This window comes from Camelus bactrianus, chromosome 9, assembly GCF_048773025.1.
Source record: "Camelus bactrianus isolate YW-2024 breed Bactrian camel chromosome 9, ASM4877302v1, whole genome shotgun sequence".
Taxonomy (NCBI): Eukaryota; Metazoa; Chordata; class Mammalia; order Artiodactyla; family Camelidae; genus Camelus; species Camelus bactrianus.
The window spans coordinates 42,277,499-42,295,091 of NC_133547.1; the positions used below are offsets into that span (position 1 = coordinate 42,277,499).

The following is a 17,593-nucleotide window of genomic DNA, read 5'->3' on the forward strand; positions in this document are numbered from 1 at the left end:
GTCCTATATCTTTTCTACCCAGCACAGTAGTTCCTAGCTACATGTGACTATTGAGCACTTGAAATGTTGTGAATACAAATGAGAAACTTAATTTAAAATGTTATTCAATTTAGATTTAGATTTAGATTTAAGTATCCACATCCCGGTAGTGGATACCATATTGGGCAGTACAGTTCGGGAATCTTCAAGGCTCAAAAACCCTGAGGGTCTGGGCTATCACTCCTCACAATCACCTCCCACTCTGAAACCCCAGACCCCGAGCCTTTTGAGGGACCTGAGTTACCCAGGGAGATGGTCGTCGTCGTCGTCGTCGTCATCGTCGTCGTCATCGTCGTCATCATCATCATCATCATCGGAACTGCACGGTGGCGGGAACCCAGCGGTCCTCTCTTCCCGGCTTCCCTCGTCTTGCCTCGGCCGCCAGGGGCCGCTGCGCCCCAGCTGTACCCGCAGGGCCGGCGGAGCGCTGTGCGCGGTGCCCTGCGCTGTCCGGGAGGAGGCGGCGACGCCCGCGCGAGGCTGACGGAGCGGGGGCGGCCCCCGGCAAAGAGGAGGCGGTGGCGGCGGCGGCCGCGCGCTCCCCGGACTGCGGGCGGGAGCTCGGGGGATCCCGGCTGAGCTCTGTAGAGCTGGCCGGGCAGGCCCGGAGCTCCCCGGTGCCCGGAGCGGGCCCGGCCTGAACGTGATGCCAGTTTGGCCAGAGCCCCTCCGCCTTGGGGACGCAGCAACTTGGTGAGGGGGACAGGGCTCCGGACTAGACAGCACCCACCCGAGTTGGCCGCTCCCGCCTGCAGTCTGCCTTTAGGAGTCGTGGTCCCGGGCTCAGAGGCAAGGAGAACCTCAGGCCGGCGGGTGGAACCAGTGGGCACCGCCGTGGGAGAGGTAGGTCCCAGGCGTGTGGGCTCAGAATTGGGAGGACCGAGTGGGCGCGGGGCAGGAGCAGGTAGGGAAAGGTTAGAGGATCATGTGGTTCACATTCTCAACCCCACGCTGGTGTGCGGGGGGTAGGGAAAACAGCCTGGGAAACTGAGGCAGGAATGTGGAAGCCTGAGAACAAATCCCAGAAGCTTCTTTCTTTAACTCTCCCTGAGGGAAGGCACAGAATGCCAGAGAACCCACCCCATTCCCCGCCCCCCACCCCAGGTCCTTTGGGTCTTGGGACCCATAGAAGAGATGGAGGAGTTGGATTGCAGGGTGTGGCAGCTCAGAGAGAAATGGGACAGGGACCACCTGAGAAAAGACAAGGCTGCATTTTTTATGATCAAAATGAAGTTTCCTAATGGGGACAGGGAGAGGAGACATCTACACAGAAAAGAGGTCCTTCTAGACGCTCTCTGCCCACAGAGCACAATCATTCCAGTGGTATTGGTACCTCCATCTGCCTCAGTAGTCCTTTCTGGGCTCTTACTCTGAGGAGCTCGGACACAGGGTTCTCGATCCTTCTGGGGTCCCAGCAGCCTACCTGCCTCAGTTCCACCTACATTTGGAGGCTGAGGGAGGGGAGGTCTTAGGGAGGAATGGAGAAGCTCTGAGGCTCAGAGACCTGGAGGACCCCCTTTCTGCCCCTCTGGAGTGGAAATAGGGGTGAAGGTGGCAAAGTTGAGCCAGCTCCTGGCAAATCCAGGAAGCAGGTGCAAAGAGGATTCAGGACCTCAGGGTGACTTTTCCCAGCAGCAGTCAATCAGAGTCTGCTCAGGAAACCTTCCCTGGCCTTCAGCTCCTTCCCAAAGCCAGAGAGATGACAGCGTTGATTCTTAGACACCTCCTACCATCAGCTCTGCTTCACTCCTGGGACAGAGAAACTCTCTCCAGCTACGCTTCTCAGGCCTGCCCCGCTATGTGTCCCCAGAGCCTGCCAGGACCCCTGCGAATTCCCAGGGCAGATGAGGGACTCTGCCCCCTGCCCTGGCACCTGGGGAAACAGCCTCAGAATTAAGCTCAGTGCCCAGTCTACTCCGTTGCCCTCACCCAGGCCCCCCTCCGCCCCCTGCAGGGCCACGGGCTCCCTCTGTCCTTTGCAAACCCCAAGAATCTTTCCACCTTGTCTAGGTAGAGTGAGTCTGAGGTCAGTGGATGAACAGACAGAAGCTGAAAGATCTCCAAAAAGGTGAGTGAGGAGACAGTTAAAGAGGGGAAGAAGGAGGGCTGACATGCTATCCAAGGGAACAGCTGGATCCTGGCATTTGGTTTTGCCTCTGGTGTTCCCAGCACGGTGCTGGCACCTGAGGGAGCCCAGCGATGCCACAGGGGGGCAGCAAAACAGCAGAGGGGCCCTTCTGTGCTTGGGTTGCTCCCAGCTGCTCTGTGCCTCTGCTTTCCTGGGAGTCCCTCCATGTCTAGCCCCCTCTCTGGGATAGATTTCGGAGACCCAAACCATCAAGAATGGAGGAAGAGGAGGAAAGGGGAAGAAAGCAGAAACAAGGAGGTGCCATGGGAAGAGGGCGGGCTTCCTGGCTCTGAGCTCTGCCACCCCCATGCTGCCTGGTCTTAGGCAAGTCATTTGACTTCTATTAGCCTTCGTTTCATTTCTTCCTTTTTAAACTTAAATTTTAAGTTGAATTGCTAGGACATTTCCCATGGTTCAAAACCCAAAAGGTAAAAGAGCAATAGGGAGAAAAATGTCTCCCTTCTACCTCTTTCCCAGCCAACCAGTTTCCCTTCTTGGTGGCAAACAATGTTACTAGATTTTTTGGGTACATTTTCTAGAGCTAGCTTACCCATATTTGAGCAACATATATAATGCCTCCATTTTACACACTGAATACACACATCCTGCACTTTACTTTTTTCCCCTAAATGATGGATTTTTGATGGAGATTGCATGCCTCAGTACATAAAGCATTTTCTCGTTCTTTTATAGCTGTCTGGATGGGACTACATTTGCACAAATGACCCACAATGTATTTAGCCAGCCTTTTATTGAAGGTTGTTTAAGTTGTGTCCAGGCTCTTTGAGTATCAGTTTGCTCATCTGTAAAATAGATACAAATAATCCTATTTTGTAAGACAGTTGTGAAGGGCTCAAAAGCGTGCTTGCAGAGTGTGAGCGTCAAGTGCTCAAAACATGCGCGTCAGCATTGCTGTTCCTCCCATGTCGCTGCCCTCCATGGGACCAGGTCCGGTTCATTCCTTAAGACCCCTCCTAAATGCCATCTCCTCCGCAGAGCTTTCCACGCGTTTCCCAGCAGAACAGTCTCCTTCCCGCTCTGCTTCCCTGTTGGTGCGCTCACCACTTTCTACAGTGTTTGTGCCAGGCTGAAAGCTGCCTGGGGACAAAGTGTGCAGCTTGCCCGCCTCTGAGCCTCCCAGAGTGCATGGAAACAGTGGTGCTGGGACTGGGGAGGTGGCGGGGCTCCTGCTTGGAGCCAATCAGGGTGTGTGCTTCTCTTTGCAGGATGCGTGAGAGGGCCGCGCAGAACGGGAGCACGGGCGGCTGGCTGCTGGCACTTTGCCTGGCATGGCTGTGGACCCACCTGGCTTCGGCCTCCTTGCAGCCTCCAACTCCAACAGGTTTGGGGGAGCTGGGGTGGGGGGTCCTGGACGGCAGTTCTCGGAATGCTTGGAAAGCTGGCCCCCATCCCATCCCGTTTCATGGCAGACAAATCTCAGAGGTCCAGAGTAGGGGTTCTGGTTCCTCCTCTGTTCCTCACGCAGAAACTCTGGCCCCCCTGCTATGCTGGCCCAGAGGAGGCATGAGCACACCCATTACATACTTTCCCTTCCAGGCCAGAAGGTGTTCTGCAGGGAGAGGAGCCCCTGGGTCAGGGCTTAAGTCTAGCCTCCTGGCCTCATTCTGTGGTTTTCCTTTGGATGGCTAAAGCCTGTGTAAGCGGATGATCCTCCCCACGCATTGTAAGCCCAGGGGCCCTTGGCCTCACCCAGAGGAAGCTGGGAGGTGGGGGCTGGGTGGACTTCATCTTTCTCCTGCCCAAGGGCCAGCCTCTGCTAAGGTGATGAGTGTGGCCTCACTGGGAAGGAAGGCAGGACAGGAACACTGTGAGGCTGCGGGAGGATTTCCTTCTCCTGTGCAGTTGGAAATCTCTGATCTACCCCTGCCCCGAGCTTGAAGGCGGGGTTGGAGAACAAGTGGGGAGCAGATGGGAGGGGAGCAGGGTTGCTGGCCTGGGCTGGGCATCCAATCCTGGGCTGGCCCCTTCAGTCCCCGTGAAGCAGGGCACCTGTGAGGTGATTGCCGCTCACCGCTGCTGTAACCGGAACCGCATCGAGGAGCGCTCCCAGACCGTCAAGTGCGCTTGCTTTTCTGGCCAGGTGGCCGGCACCACTCGGGCCAAGCCGTCCTGCGTGGATGGTGAGTGAGAGGCTGGGACCAGGTGGGGAGGTCGCAGTCAGAGAGATAAGAAGGTCTGTCCAGGCCTTGCCATCTGTTGGGGATACGATTTCAGACACAATCTCAGGGCTTTCACAGTCGATCCAAGTCTCAAATGATGGGGCCACCTCTGGGGGAGGGGTGCAATGTGACCATCCCCATCCCACGGTAAGGAGAGCTCTGTTACACGCAGACCCTCCCCCTGACCCCGCCCCTGACACACATGCCCTCCCTCCTGGCCACACCTACTGCCTGGCACATCCACGGGCTGATTTCCTCACACACATCCTCTCACGTCTCCTGACAGGCTCATCGCTTCACACCCACTCCTCCAGACATTGACTGCATCACCTGCGGCTCCTTCCCAGGCCTCTTACACGAACCCCCTCTTATTCTCAAGCCGGCCTTTGCCCTCCCCTCACATGGACATGTGTGTATCTCTCGGAGGTGAATTCCTGCGCATCTACCCCTTCCCCTGGCCCCACCTCTGCTCTTTTCCTCCCACTCCTGCGGCAGTGCCAAAAAACGTTCCCACTTGTGCTCACACACACACCCCTGCTCGTGCACTCCTGGCCTTGTGTTGCCGGAGAATGGGTTCTTGCCTCCCGCAGGAAAGAATTCAAGTGCGAGGCATAGTAAAGTGAAAGCAAGTTGATTTAGGGACATACACACTCCATAGACAGAGTGGAGGCCGTCTCAGAAGGCGAGACAGGCGGCCCTAGGAGACACATTCCACAGACAGAGTAAGGCCCATCTCACTGAGAAGGGAGAGGGCCCAAGGTGTGGGGGTGTTTGGTTTTTATGGATCGGGTAGTTTTATATGCAAACAAGTGGGAGGATTATTCCAATTGTTTTGGGGAAGGAGCAGGGATTTCCAGGAATTGGGGCCCTGCCCACTGTTTGGCTTTTTCTGGTCAGCATAGGAACTGTAACGGGCGCCTGTGGGTGTGTCATTGAGTGGCTTATGTATTGCAATGAGCCTGTAATGAGGCTCAAGATCTACCGAAGTCAAGCCTTCCACCATTGTGGTAACCATTTTATCTTGTCCTCAATTGCTGTGTCATTCCTTCAATGGTTGTGCCCTGCCCTCTTCTCTCCTGTCTCACGTGGACCCCTCCAAATGGCCTGCACACTTGCTCACATACACCAAGGGGTGCACTGAAGACTGTGCCTCCCTGCTAATGACGTGGCAGCTCGACTCAAGGGCTGCCTTAGAGACAATGTCCCCTGCCTTCACCCCACGCTGTCTTTGATGAGATGTAGCAGTTGGTGGGAGTGAGGTTGGTACAGTCGTGTCCCCAGGTCCCAGCCTGAGTACTATCCTTCCGGGAAGCCTGGAGTAAGGAAAGGACAAGGGAAATGCAGAGCTCAGAGCCAGGGGGTGTGGAAGTGTGCCCTTCATTCTCCATCCTCCCCCCACCACCCCCACAGCTGCGTGCTGTACCTGCCCAGAGCTTAGGGCCGCCCTCACAGCCTCCTGCTCCCACAGCCTCCATCGTCCTGCAGAGGTGGTGGTGTCGGATGGAGCCCTGCCTGCCCGGGGAGGAGTGTAAAGTGCTCCCGGATCTGTCGGGTTGGAGCTGCAGCAGTGGACACCAAGTCAAGACCACCAAGGTATCCAGGGATGGACACTTCATCCCACCCCTACTCCTCCCCCTTCCCCTGGGGTGGAAAATGGGGTACAGGAGCCCTGGAGTCTAGGATGTCAGTCTCCCAAGGTGAGAGCTACAAACCAGGTGGGCATCTCCCTGGACAGTCCCCCTGGGTTTGTCTTGACTCTGGGGACTGGAGTTGGGGCCTTTGGATTTGAAATCCAGTGTGTCCTTCAGGGAAATTCCCTGATGCTCTGTAAGCTTTAGTTTCCTCCTCTGCCTAAAGGAAGTTTGCCTCCCAGAAAATGTCAGGTCTGTAGGACAAAGTAGAGAATTGAGGAAATTATCTAGGTAATTCAGATAGGACTCTCTACAATAGTCCCTCTGTCCACCCACCCCTGCCATAAGCCCTGCCCCACACTCCCATGATTAATTAACTCCCTACAGCTCACATCTGCCTGCCTCTGGTTGGATTGCTGTTCTGTGACAGCACTTGAGAGGATTTTTATTTTCATGGTTTGTTGTCTGCCCTGCAGAACAAGGGGTAATTAAAATTTGATTGAACTCCTTAGCAGTTCCGTGTGTGTCATGGTTAATCAGTTGTATCACTCTGTCATGGCCATTTGTACAGAGGGGTGACACTGGGGGGCAAGTCAGACCTGCCTCTGCCTTCTCTTTCTGCAACCACACACAGCAAACAAATAAAATAGAGAAGGAAAGATGGCCTGTGGGTGTTCTGAACAGAGCCACATTTTCCTAGGGCCCAAAATGAGCTACAGCAAGAAAGGTGTGGCTGGATCTAATGCAGAGCTTCCTACCTGCAGGCAGGCAAGGGAGACAGCCAGTCTGAATGTATTTAAGGCGGGAAGAGACCCACCACAGAGCCTGTGACATTTGTCACTATTTTATAGGCTTCAGTGTGTAGCCTGCAGGTCGCTGTGTTTGCAATTTGGTAGCTACTCCGAAGCAAACAGTGGTGATTTGTGCCTGATTATGTTTGCATGGGCCACTCGGCCACGCTTTTCCCAGTCTGGACTACTTTAGGGGGAAGGGACCTGCAACAATGACCTCTACGTGACCTGCACATCCTGTGGGGTCTTGGGCACGCTGGGATGGGACAGGCATGCCCTTCTCTAACCTTCCCCATCACTTGCTTTCCAGGTCACACGATAGCTCTTGGGGTCACGTCCTGAACAGGACAGCTTGATTGAACCACAGACTGGAGAACGGTGTCCAGTTATCAGTCACCAAACGTGGAGATTCACTTACCCGGACCCACGCCCTGTGCCAAGTACTGCAGCATTCTTTCCAGGGGCATTTCAGTCGAGCTGCTCAGCAGATACAGAGCATGTGTCTCCAGGCCTGTGGTGCTGGTTCTGGGGGACACAGAGGAAAGTCAAGATACCATTCCTGCCCATAGGGAATGTTCAGTCAAGTTGGAGAGCTGATGAAAGACAGTCTAGATAGTTTAGATTAAAGTATGTGGTATCAGACAGTGGCTTCTGGACCATATGCTGTGAACATGTTGGGGGTGTGGGGATGAGACTCCCACAGCTCTTTGGCCACCCCCGGCCACAGGGCATAGGCAGGAGGTCACATTCACCACCCACTGCTTCCCTCCCTCACATCAGTCGGAATCCCCGGCAAGCTGCTGAAGGAGAACACTCTCCCCTGATGCCAGACCTGCTGTACCTCGTTTGGATGGGACTGCTTTGACTCGGGAGAGGGAAACAGAGATGAAAGCAAATAACTTGCCAGCAAAGCTTCTGCAGAGGCCTGGCCTGCTCTGGGCTACTTACTGGGTATGGGCTGGACGGGACCGTAAAATCACCCCCATCCAAGCACCTCTGGTTTTTGTTTGCTTGTTTTAACAGATGAGGACACTGAGTCCAAGAGAGGTGAGGTGACTTGCCCAAGTTGTCACATCTTGGGCTCTCAAATCTTTAAGACTGCTGACCTTTCACTTGGTCTGGATTTTGGAATTCCACCCTAGGCCTTCCATATTGTTTTTAGCTCAAAAACAGAAACTTGCAAAGAACTGGCCAGTCAGCACAATGTTTCTGAGCAGGAAGTTTTACAAAGGTCACTCTTATCTGAAGTAATCCAGAATATCTACACACCAGGATGCAGGGCCACTGGATCTCCACTCTGCCCTCAGCCCCAAAACTTCCAAACAGACCCTGGGACAACCCAGAGATCCCTCAGCCTAGTTAGAGCCGGGCACTCTGAGCTGGCAGCCCCACTTCCCACTCTCACCCATCTCTTCCGGAGTCCTTAGGCCATACCTCTCAGAGGCTCTGGCTCCAAGAGAGGGTCTGGGTGGCGTCCAGGGCTGGTCACAGTCCTCTCCCTTCAAAGGCCTTGCTGGGCAGGAGGGGAGCCCTTACTGGGCAGGAGGGGAGCCCTTACTGGGCAGGAGGGGAGCACTTGCTGGGCCTGATGGAGCCTCTGTCCAGGACTGAGGGTCAGATGGTTTGCAGATGACACACAGGCCTCAGGAACTCAGAGACACCGGTTACTTGGATGTCTCATCAGTAAGAGAATTACTGCTGGCGTCAACCCCGCATCGGCTGGGATCCACTGGGATCACCAGGATCACAGAGTGTGATGGGGCCTTGAGGGGAGGGGCGTCAGTAGAGACAAATGGGGACAGTGCTGAATTCTGACCCTTGGAGAAGACAAATCAGATGATGAGTTGGGGCCGAGTCTCTGCCGCTCCCTGCTTCTCTCCCTCCCTCCCCGTGCAGTAGAGTCAAGATCATTCCCCTACTCCAGGGCTCTTGTTTTTGCATTTTTTGTTTGTTTTTGGTAATGGGGTGAACAATGTGTGGCTTCCCACTAGACTATAGATGTCAGCACTTGACAACTCTGAATCTCTGCAGAGTGGGGTTACAGTGGGGGTAGTCAAGGAGTAGGTCAAAAGTTGTCATCATGTCCTGCAAGGTTGGAGAATTAATTAAGGGATTGGCACACTTTCTGGAAAGGATAGTAAATATTTTGGGCTCTGCAGGCACCAAACAGTTTCTGTGGCATATTCTTCTTTGTTTTTGTTGTCATTTGTTTCATACTATCTTTAAAAAAACTTTTAAAAGAATGTAAAAACCATTCTTAGCTCAAGGGCTGTACAAAACCAGGCCCTAGGCAAATTTTGGAAGGTTGCCAACCAACCCCAGTGAACTTTGAAGGCAGGTCATCTCTGCAGCTTGAGTCTGCCTCCCCCCGGCCTGCCTGCAGAGCAGTGGGAACCTGAGCGTGAGGCCTGGGTCAGGTTTTGTTTTTCTTCTAATGTTCCTTGAGAGATTGGTGAGTGAATTATTTAGGCTACAAATGAGACAGCTTTAGCAGAGTCAGACAATAAGGGCCTGATCTCCTCAAAGCCAGGATGCAGGCTTCTCCACTCCCTCCCCATCCTTCGAGACTGTGTCCAGGAGGGAGGGAGAGGGCTCTGACCCTTGTCCATCTGCTGCATCCACAGAAGCTGAGCTGTGAGCCGGGTGATGAACCTGAGAGAGTGAGGGTGATGCTGTCCAAACTCCCCTCAAGCCACCAACAACCCCAGCCCCTGCCTCAGCCGAAGTCCAGCCCCCTTGATCCCCCCTGACCTCCCTCATCCCTGCTGCAGAGAAGACCCCTTTCCTTTGGCACGTGCTGGAGTTTGCTAATGGTTTTTTTTTAACCCCTCAAAGCCTCCATTTCCTCCTGGCCTATTCATAGGTTTATTTGGTGGGCTTTGAGGGATATTCTGTATGTTGTCAGGAGAGCCCCACACTTGAGGATCTGGTGGAGAAGGGAAAGCATCTCACCTCCCACTGGGACCTCCCCGGGGTCCTGTCTCCCACTAAGTCACTATCTGTGCATATCTTGTAGCTACTTTTATGACAGCATAGGGATGCAAATTAACTTTCCTGGAACATAGAATTCCTGGAGTCATTGGTGTTCCTTTATTCCCCTTAGTGAAATGGGCTCTCCGATTCCCTGAAGTTAGCCAGTACACCTACCTCCTCAGCTTAGAAAGGTTGCCAACTTACAGGAGATCATGTGGCTAATTTCTGTGGTCTCCTGGCAGTTTCATTAAGGTCTGTGAGTGACATCCTAATTAATGGCCCCAGACAGTAGCCTGGAGTTGAAGCCACAGCTTCCTAAAATCACACGCTTAGAGCCAGAAGGGATTTTAGAGATCATTAGCAAATTCCCTTATTTGACAGATGAGGAAAGGGAGGCTCAGAGAGGTTAGGTGATTTGCTCAAAGTCACACAGCAAGCTGGATGGCATGTCCTGCCCAGTGATCCAGAGAAGTGCTTTTTACACTACTACACATTGCCTCTTTACCCTGGTGCAGATGAGGGCCCTGCAGAGAAGCCAGGGTTTTAGCAAGGATGAATGTGAAAGAGTCTCATTCTAAAATCACCTGACCCTGTGAGGACAAAAGGACAGAATGAAGAAGAATTGGAAGCATTTAGAGATATATGCACAGAAAGGGGAGAGAAGGGACAAAAGGGGAATTAAGATCACTCATTCAGAAGAACATCAGAACACCAAAGCACAGCACAAAATAATCAGAATAAAACTTGATTTTTATCTTTCTAGGAGATAAAGAGACAGGTGGAGACAGAATGGAAGTCCAATCAATCTTTGGAAGAACTGTGAAGCCAGTTTTGACGGCTTCAGGGTTCTTTAAAGCCTAATGCGGGTCTGTAAACCAAGGCCTGTGGGCCAAATCTGGCCCACTGCCTGTCTTTGTAAATAAAGATTTATTGGAATGTAACCATGCTCATTTGTTTATTATTGTCTGTAATTATGTTCCTGCTATGATAGCAGAGCTGAGTCACTGCAGAGAAACCATATGGCCTACAAAGCCTAAAATATTTAATATTAGAACTTTTACAGAACTTTTGCTAATCCCTGCCCCAGTATTTTTATAAAACCCTTCTCAGTACACCCGTACAATCTGGAAAATGATGACTGTATAGATATATTTTTTTGAGGCTGTGCCTGTGTCCCCTTTAATCCCTTCCAGTGCTACTTGTGAGAGCTAACAACCAAGAAATGAAGAAATGAAGGCTAAGAGGCTGAGAAAAAGACTTGGAGCAGATGGATGCTTCCCTGATGTGTTGTCACCCCCCCCCCCCCCCCCAGAGCAACTCAATTCACATTTTCCAAGCTCATGTAATTTCTGCTTTTAATCTTCAGGGAAGTAACTGCATGTGCACCCACGTGTAGTTGGAAGTGGTTAGAAGTGCCAGCAGGTTCCAGGCTTGTTCCACATCAAGCTTTTCTTAGCAACCCTCAGGCCTTCTGACCAACAGCAACCCCAGGCCAACCCCCAGATGCAGAGGCAACGGCCTTTCCTGTAAACTTCTCCACCAGCTCTCTAGGGTCCTGCTCTAACAACTGGACATGCCTGACTTCAGAAGGGTTGATCAGTGACTATTCTTTGATCCTCCAATTTTTCCATTCAGGGGCTGATTTCCCTAGTTTTTCCAAAAATGTATAAAGTCTTGTTCCTAAAATAAATCCCTTATTACATAATTCTCTTAGTGGCTCTCCTTCCCTTATTGAACACTTTCTAATACTGTTAGTATCAATATCAAATCAGTATCAGGCACTATTATAGGTACTGGAAATGATTCCAGAGGAATAGAACTTTAAGGATAGGAATCTTGAATTGATCTGATTAATGGTATTAATGACCTTATTGTTAATGGTAAAGGTGACACTGGTAGACAATGGCATGCAGTGGCAAGACAGATACATCAGTTATCATCTGTAGACAGCTGTAATTAAGATACGTAGAAGGCAAGGCTTTGGGTAACCAAGTAGTTGCCACCACTGAACAATCTAATGCAAATAAAGAGCATAAGGGGGTTAGTTGGTTGCTTCTAAGTGCACTCAAGAACTTTGAAAGAAAATTATGAGCTCAAGTCCTTAAATTCCCAGCCCATGGCTTGTGTAAAGGAGCAGGGTAGTTCTATTATGGCCTGAAAAGAAACTCTATTTCTTACAGCTGCAAAGCTGAGACTTTTGAAATCCAAACTCAAAGTAGTCAGGTGGCAGTCTCTACTTCCATTTTAGTAGAATCATTGTTATGTTCCCTGATGGAGACTTTCTTCCCTTAGAAATACCTCTAAACCGGCAGTGCTCAAACTTTTAGAAACAGGAAGTAGCATTTTGCTAGTGACTCATTAGAGAGAAGACTGACAAGAGCCACTGTCAGTAGCAGAGAGGGCTATTGTGGTGGGAAATGTCAGGGGGAATCCTCTGGAGTGGCCTGTGCCCACCAAAATGGTAAGCCCACAGCCGTTTCATTCCTGGAGGTATTGCCGAGATTAGGGTCACCATCAGAACTTGAAGGATGTAGTCGTGGTGATTCTTACCATTTCCTCATTCAACTTGCCTATCTGTTTTGTGCAGAATATAGATCACTCTTGGAGAATGATAGTTAATTATCATAAACATAACCAGGCTGACTCCAATTTCCACCTCTGTTCCAGACATGGTTTCTTTACTGGAGCAGACATCCTTTGGCACCTGGTATGCAGCTATTGATCTGACAATGTTTTTTTCTTTATATCTGTGTAAGGGAACAAAATTTGCACACTAAAATATCTTTTCAGCATGCCGATTATTTCAAGCTAAAAAAATCAAGGCCGCAAAGACTCAGGAAGAAACTTTGATCTTCCCCCTAATGCCTGAAGAATTTACATAGAGGACCCGTTATAGGACCAGAGCTATCACTGAGATATCTGCCCAGAACGTGGGCTAGGTTGGTGGGGGAAACTCTTAGAGATCAGAGTCCACTCTGTGTCACACTTTCTCTGCATAGGCCAGCAAACATTCGTTTATCAAACATTTGCTTTTCCATCTTCTTCCTCTCCTTTGGCGTTCCAAACCATTACCCCCAACATCCTCATTTGTCTTCAGCTGAAATGGTATTTAAAGTGAGGGTCTCAGCCATTTTGGTGAGTTTCTCAGTTTTCCCAAGTCTCTCCCACATATGCATGTTATTAAACTTCTGCGTGACTTTCTCCTGTTAATCTGTCTCATGTCAGCTTAATTCTTAGACCAGCAGGAAGAACCTAGAAGGGTAGAGGAAAATTTCTTCATCCCAATACCTGTTAGTAAAGATCGCCAGACACAATTGACTTTCTTTTCTTTCTTTCTTTCTTTTTTTTTTTTTTTTTTTTTCCACAATTGACTTTCAACTGGCGGGAACAGCAATACACCTTCACTATCTCTCCTCAAGGCTTTGTCAGCTCCATGGATGATATCACGCTGGATGGATCTGAAGAGTGGGAAGTAGCTAGTCCTCTAGACACTTCAGCAAAACACATGCATGACAGATGGTGAGGAATAAATCCCACAAAAATTTAGGAGCTTGCCACCCTGGTAAATGTTCTAGGGCTCCAGTGATCTGAGGCATGTCAAAGTACCCTTGCTGTGGTGAGAGACAAGTGGCTTTTCCTATAAGTAAGAAAGAGGTTCAATAATTAGTGAGCCTCTTTGGATTTTGAAAATAACATGAGCTTCATTTGGTTATGCTGCTGTGACTCATTTATCAGAAAAGTCAAATGCCTCCTGTTTTGAGTAGGACCCAGGACGAGAGAAGTCCCTGCAGTCTGTGTACACTGCTATGCAAACTTATCTGCCCCTCGGGCTACACAAACTGTCACATCCAATGGTGTTTGACGTGTCTGGCCCTCTGTGGAGCCACAGACACAGTATGGAGCCCTTGGCAGCCTCTGAAGATGAATCACAGAGCAAACCCTTAGGATTTTGGATCCAACTATGCTCTCCAGATAACTATTTTCCTCTTGGGAGATGGCTCCCAGCTTTTATTGTGCTCAACCTGAGACTGAATGTCTGACTGTGAATCACCAAGTTACCATGTGACCTGAGCTGCCCATCAGGTGTGATAGGAAAATATGATAAAGAATAAAAGTGTTGACTGTTTGAGCCCTATCATGTCATTTTAATTCAATAAACTGGTTTCACATACCTTGACTCATCCAATCTGCATAAGGTAAGGTAAATATTATTAACAGCAGTTTATAGATGCAGATGCTCAGAGAGCAAAAAATGTCTGAGGGCATTCAATAGCTGTCTCACTAGATGGGAGGTCAGGACCAGGAAAAAGCACATGGAAAATGAGAATAGAGGGGGAGACTATTTTTTAATGTGAATTGTCTTATTTAATCCTCACAATTCCATAGGGTAGGTATTGCTATTCTGATTTTACAGACAAGGAATCTAAGATTCAGAGAGGTTAAGTAATTTGCTAACAATCACACAGCAAAAAGGCAGAAGAACAAGGGTTTGAATCCAGATCTATTTAGTTATAAAGCACATATCTTTTCACCACACATGAATTGTGTTCTGGTCATCTCCTCCGGGATTGAGCTGCCCAGAATCCAAATACTTTACAGTTAATCTTTAGGGCAGGTGAAAGGGGTCAAGGGATGGACTGGGTAATAAATGCCATGATAGAAGTGTGTCCTCTGTGCTACAGGAGAAACTATCTAGAAAAGAAACTAAATCCAGCAGGGGGAAGGCAGCCTGAGAACCAAGTCTTTAAATCTGAGTGGAAATCAATGAGGTAAAATGTGTGTGTGTGTGTGTGTGTGTGTGTGTGTGTGTGTGTGTGTTGGAAGGAAAGGAAAAGTTGAGGAAAAGCACTTGCAAAGGAGGAAGGCTTGTGACAAGTTCAAGTGAATAGCTAGCTGTGGCTGGAATATAAGAGGTAACGAGAGATGCAGAGACACTTGGCTGAAAGTTGGCCAAGGGTGAGCTCAGAAAGAAGCTGGATGCTGTGCAGTCTGAGTTCTGTTTCAAGATGATGGAGGACCTTGCCAGGGCCCAGGGCAAGGGAAGAGGCAAGCTGCCACTTTAGAGATAGAGCTGTAAGGCCAGAAAACAGGGTGAATACGCAGAAGGGGAAACCAGTTAAGAGTTTTGGCAATAATCCAGGTAAGAAATAATAAGGCCTCAAACTGGAAGCAGTGGTTGCCTGGGGGTGCAGAGAGGGGAAGGAGGAAGATGAGTATATTTTCAACTCTGAAGTCTCTCTCCACTCCTTAATGGACGCTTGCTTTTTTCTCTCCTGCAATCATGGAGGTCTGAGGGCCAGCACTGACCTCCCACACAAGATTACCTACGTGCTGCTTGAAAGACACTAAAAGCCCAGCATCCCAACATGCTGCTTCTCCAGGGCCTATAACCCCTCCACTGGAGTCCCTTTTTTGGGCTGTATTCAGACAAAAGCAAACATTTACTGAGCATTTATTGTTGCTTTTGGTTCATGACATTTTAAGGGGCCACCATTTAAAACTTAGCTAATTTCAAGGAAAGGCTGGAAGAGGAGTTTGGAGATGGGCTGTGGCAATTCCAGGGGAGCAGATATCCAGGAATCCCAGGAAAGAGAGGAGGCCACACTGTGCAGGAGGGATGGGCTGCTGGATTGGGGCAAGTAGCTCCTGCCATAAGTAATTCCTGTCCTTTAGCTCCCAGGAAGTTTAGGGCATTGACCTTCCCTTTTCTGGTACAAGGTCAAGTTTCTCTTTAACTTTTCTTTATGCAGGTGGATTCCCAGACCCAGCTTGTTCTGTATCAATCAGAGCCTAGGTGCAGCTGAGAAGGCACGTGATGGAGCAGCTCCTCTAATGTGTTTTTGGGGGCGGGGCAGGGGGCACTGGAAAGCTATTTATTGCCGGGCTAAGACTAGCGAGGGCCATCGAGGCAGCTCTGGGCCCCTCAGAACTCCTGGAACCGACAGGCCAAATTGCAGGAGCAGAGAGAGCAGTCCTCCAGTCCCGCCTTGCACTGTCCCTAAACCCTAGCCAAGGCCTGAGCCAAGAGGCATCTCTGGCCGAGAGGATCGGAGCGCTGGATTTTTTTCTCCTTGGTAATGATACCCGGGACAGTCCTCAAGGCTGAAGGGTCGGGCGGGGTTATCTCTGTCGCTCCGCACTGGGAGGTCGATTTTACCCGACGGCGCACAAGCATCTGCTGGATAGCCAGCTGCCAGTCAATGAGAGGTGCAAACGTTGTTTGTTTTTAGTTGCTGATTTTTAAAGATTAAGCTGCTTGCTAGTAAGGCGATTGAACATCAACAATCTTTCCAGGAAATATCTTTTAATTAAGTTTACAGAGAAACAATTGGTTGCAACTGTAGACATTAGTCGATTAGAAGATGTGAGAGAGGGAGAGGGGCAGGAGGGAGAGCGGGAGCCTGGGGTGCAGGTCGTGTGTGTGTGTGTGTGTGTGTGTGTGTGTGTGTGTGTGTGTGTGTGTGTGTGTGTGTGTGTGTGTTGAGTCGGGGGGGAAACTGAAGGACGTGTGCAAGATTTGGGGAAGGAGGTGCGTCTCTGCGGGCAGCAGTGGCGGGATGGGGAGGGTCTGGCGGTGCCCCTCGCGGAGCCCAGGACCCTGCAGGAGGAGGGCGCAGGCAGGGACTCTGAGAGAGCGAGCCCCCTGAGGCAGGCGGTATCCCCGAGATGGGTCTCAGTGGGCCATCAGTGGGGCGCGGTGGGCTGGAAGGCTCGTGGCGATTCCCAGCAGCGGGTCGGAGCTGAGTGAGGACTCTCCTCGGTGGAGGGCGTCCGCGGAGAGGTGACTTCACCGCGGAAGGCGGAGAGCTGAGTCCCAAGGCGGATAAGCAGGATTCGAAGCTCCCCCAAGACGGTGGAGTCTTCTCCTTTCTACATCCCTGCCGAGCGCCCTGGGTTAGGCTGCCTCGCTCTCCGGGCCCCTGCCTGCTACCGGCGCCGGGTGGCCAGCAGTGTACCGGCGTCCTGAGCGCATCCCTCCGAGTCACGTCAGACGAGGTCTTGGGACGCGATGGTGCAATCCTTAAGCCTCAGTGACTCAAGGGTCCCCGCCTGCCGAGTGGATGAGGTCCGTCCCATGTCCCGCGTTGTCGCGGGAGCAGGTGCCGTGAGACGCCTGCATTTCGTTTCAATGGTTTGGATCTGGGGTTTGGATGCGCTACACCTTCTCCCCGCTGAGGCAGTGTTGACTTCGGCACCCTCAGCCCCACATCTGACAAAGATGCGACAGTGAAGGCCCTCGATCACCCTCCATGCCCAGGAGTACACCACAACTGCCAATGGTGTTCACAACTCTCGGGTTGGTCCCGTTGGCGGGCCCCCGAGTCACTCGGGGAAATTTCCCAGGCAGAAAGGCCCACGGCCTTGCGGATGCAAATAGAGAGAGGTACAAATGGTGCAGATATTGTCTGTTCACATTGCAGCCCAATTTAATGCTGTGACTCCTTTTATTTTTAAAGTCAACTTTACTGAGGTAGGGTTTACATATAGTAAAATGCACCCCTTTTAGGGGACAGTTTGTTGTGGTTTGACACATTTGTACACCACCACCATGATCAAGATACAGATAATTTCCAGCTCTTCAATAGTTCACTTGTGCCCTGTCCCAGGCTACCCTTCCTGCCACACAACCCTCCTCAACGCTGTCCTCTGCCCACCCCCACCCCCCACCTCCTCACCTGGGCTCCAGGAAACCACTGGACGGCTTTCTGTCACCACATAACCATGTTTTTGTATTTTCTAGAATTTCATATAAGTGCACTCACACAGTATGAAGTCTTTTGTGTCTGGCTTCTTTCACTTATAATATTATTGAGAATCATCTATATTGTTGGAAGTATCAGTAGTTTAAAA

At 50.7% G+C, this 17,593-nt stretch overlaps 1 protein-coding gene across 1 annotated transcript; it reads left to right on the forward strand.

Annotated features, from left to right (window-relative positions):
- The first annotated feature begins 399 nt into the window (after positions 1-399).
- Positions 400-10,603, forward strand: TAFA3 (TAFA chemokine like family member 3). The gene is made up of 6 exons (XM_010948327.3): positions 400-882; positions 2,050-2,107; positions 3,394-3,509; positions 4,159-4,308; positions 5,816-5,940; positions 7,080-10,603. The coding sequence occupies exons 3-6, from the start codon at positions 3,395-3,397 to the stop codon at positions 7,089-7,091; spliced, it is 402 nt and encodes a 133-aa protein (XP_010946629.2). The 5' UTR covers positions 400-882; positions 2,050-2,107; position 3,394; the 3' UTR covers positions 7,092-10,603.
- The last annotated feature ends 6,990 nt before the right edge of the window (positions 10,604-17,593 follow it).

What these genes read in the sequence shown, in the direction of transcription:
- TAFA3 (XM_010948327.3), top strand. Translation starts at nt 3,395, where the DNA reads ATGCGTGAGAGGGCCGCGCAGAACGGGAGCACGGGCGGCTGGCTGCTG. An exon ending in GCAGCCTCCAACTCCAACAG is followed by an intron (nt 3,510 to 4,158) that starts GTTTGGGGGAGC and finishes TGGCCCCTTCAG; the next exon opens with TCCCCGTGAAGCAGGGCACC. An exon ending in CAAGCCGTCCTGCGTGGATG is followed by an intron (nt 4,309 to 5,815) that starts GTGAGTGAGAGG and finishes CTGCTCCCACAG; the next exon opens with CCTCCATCGTCCTGCAGAGG.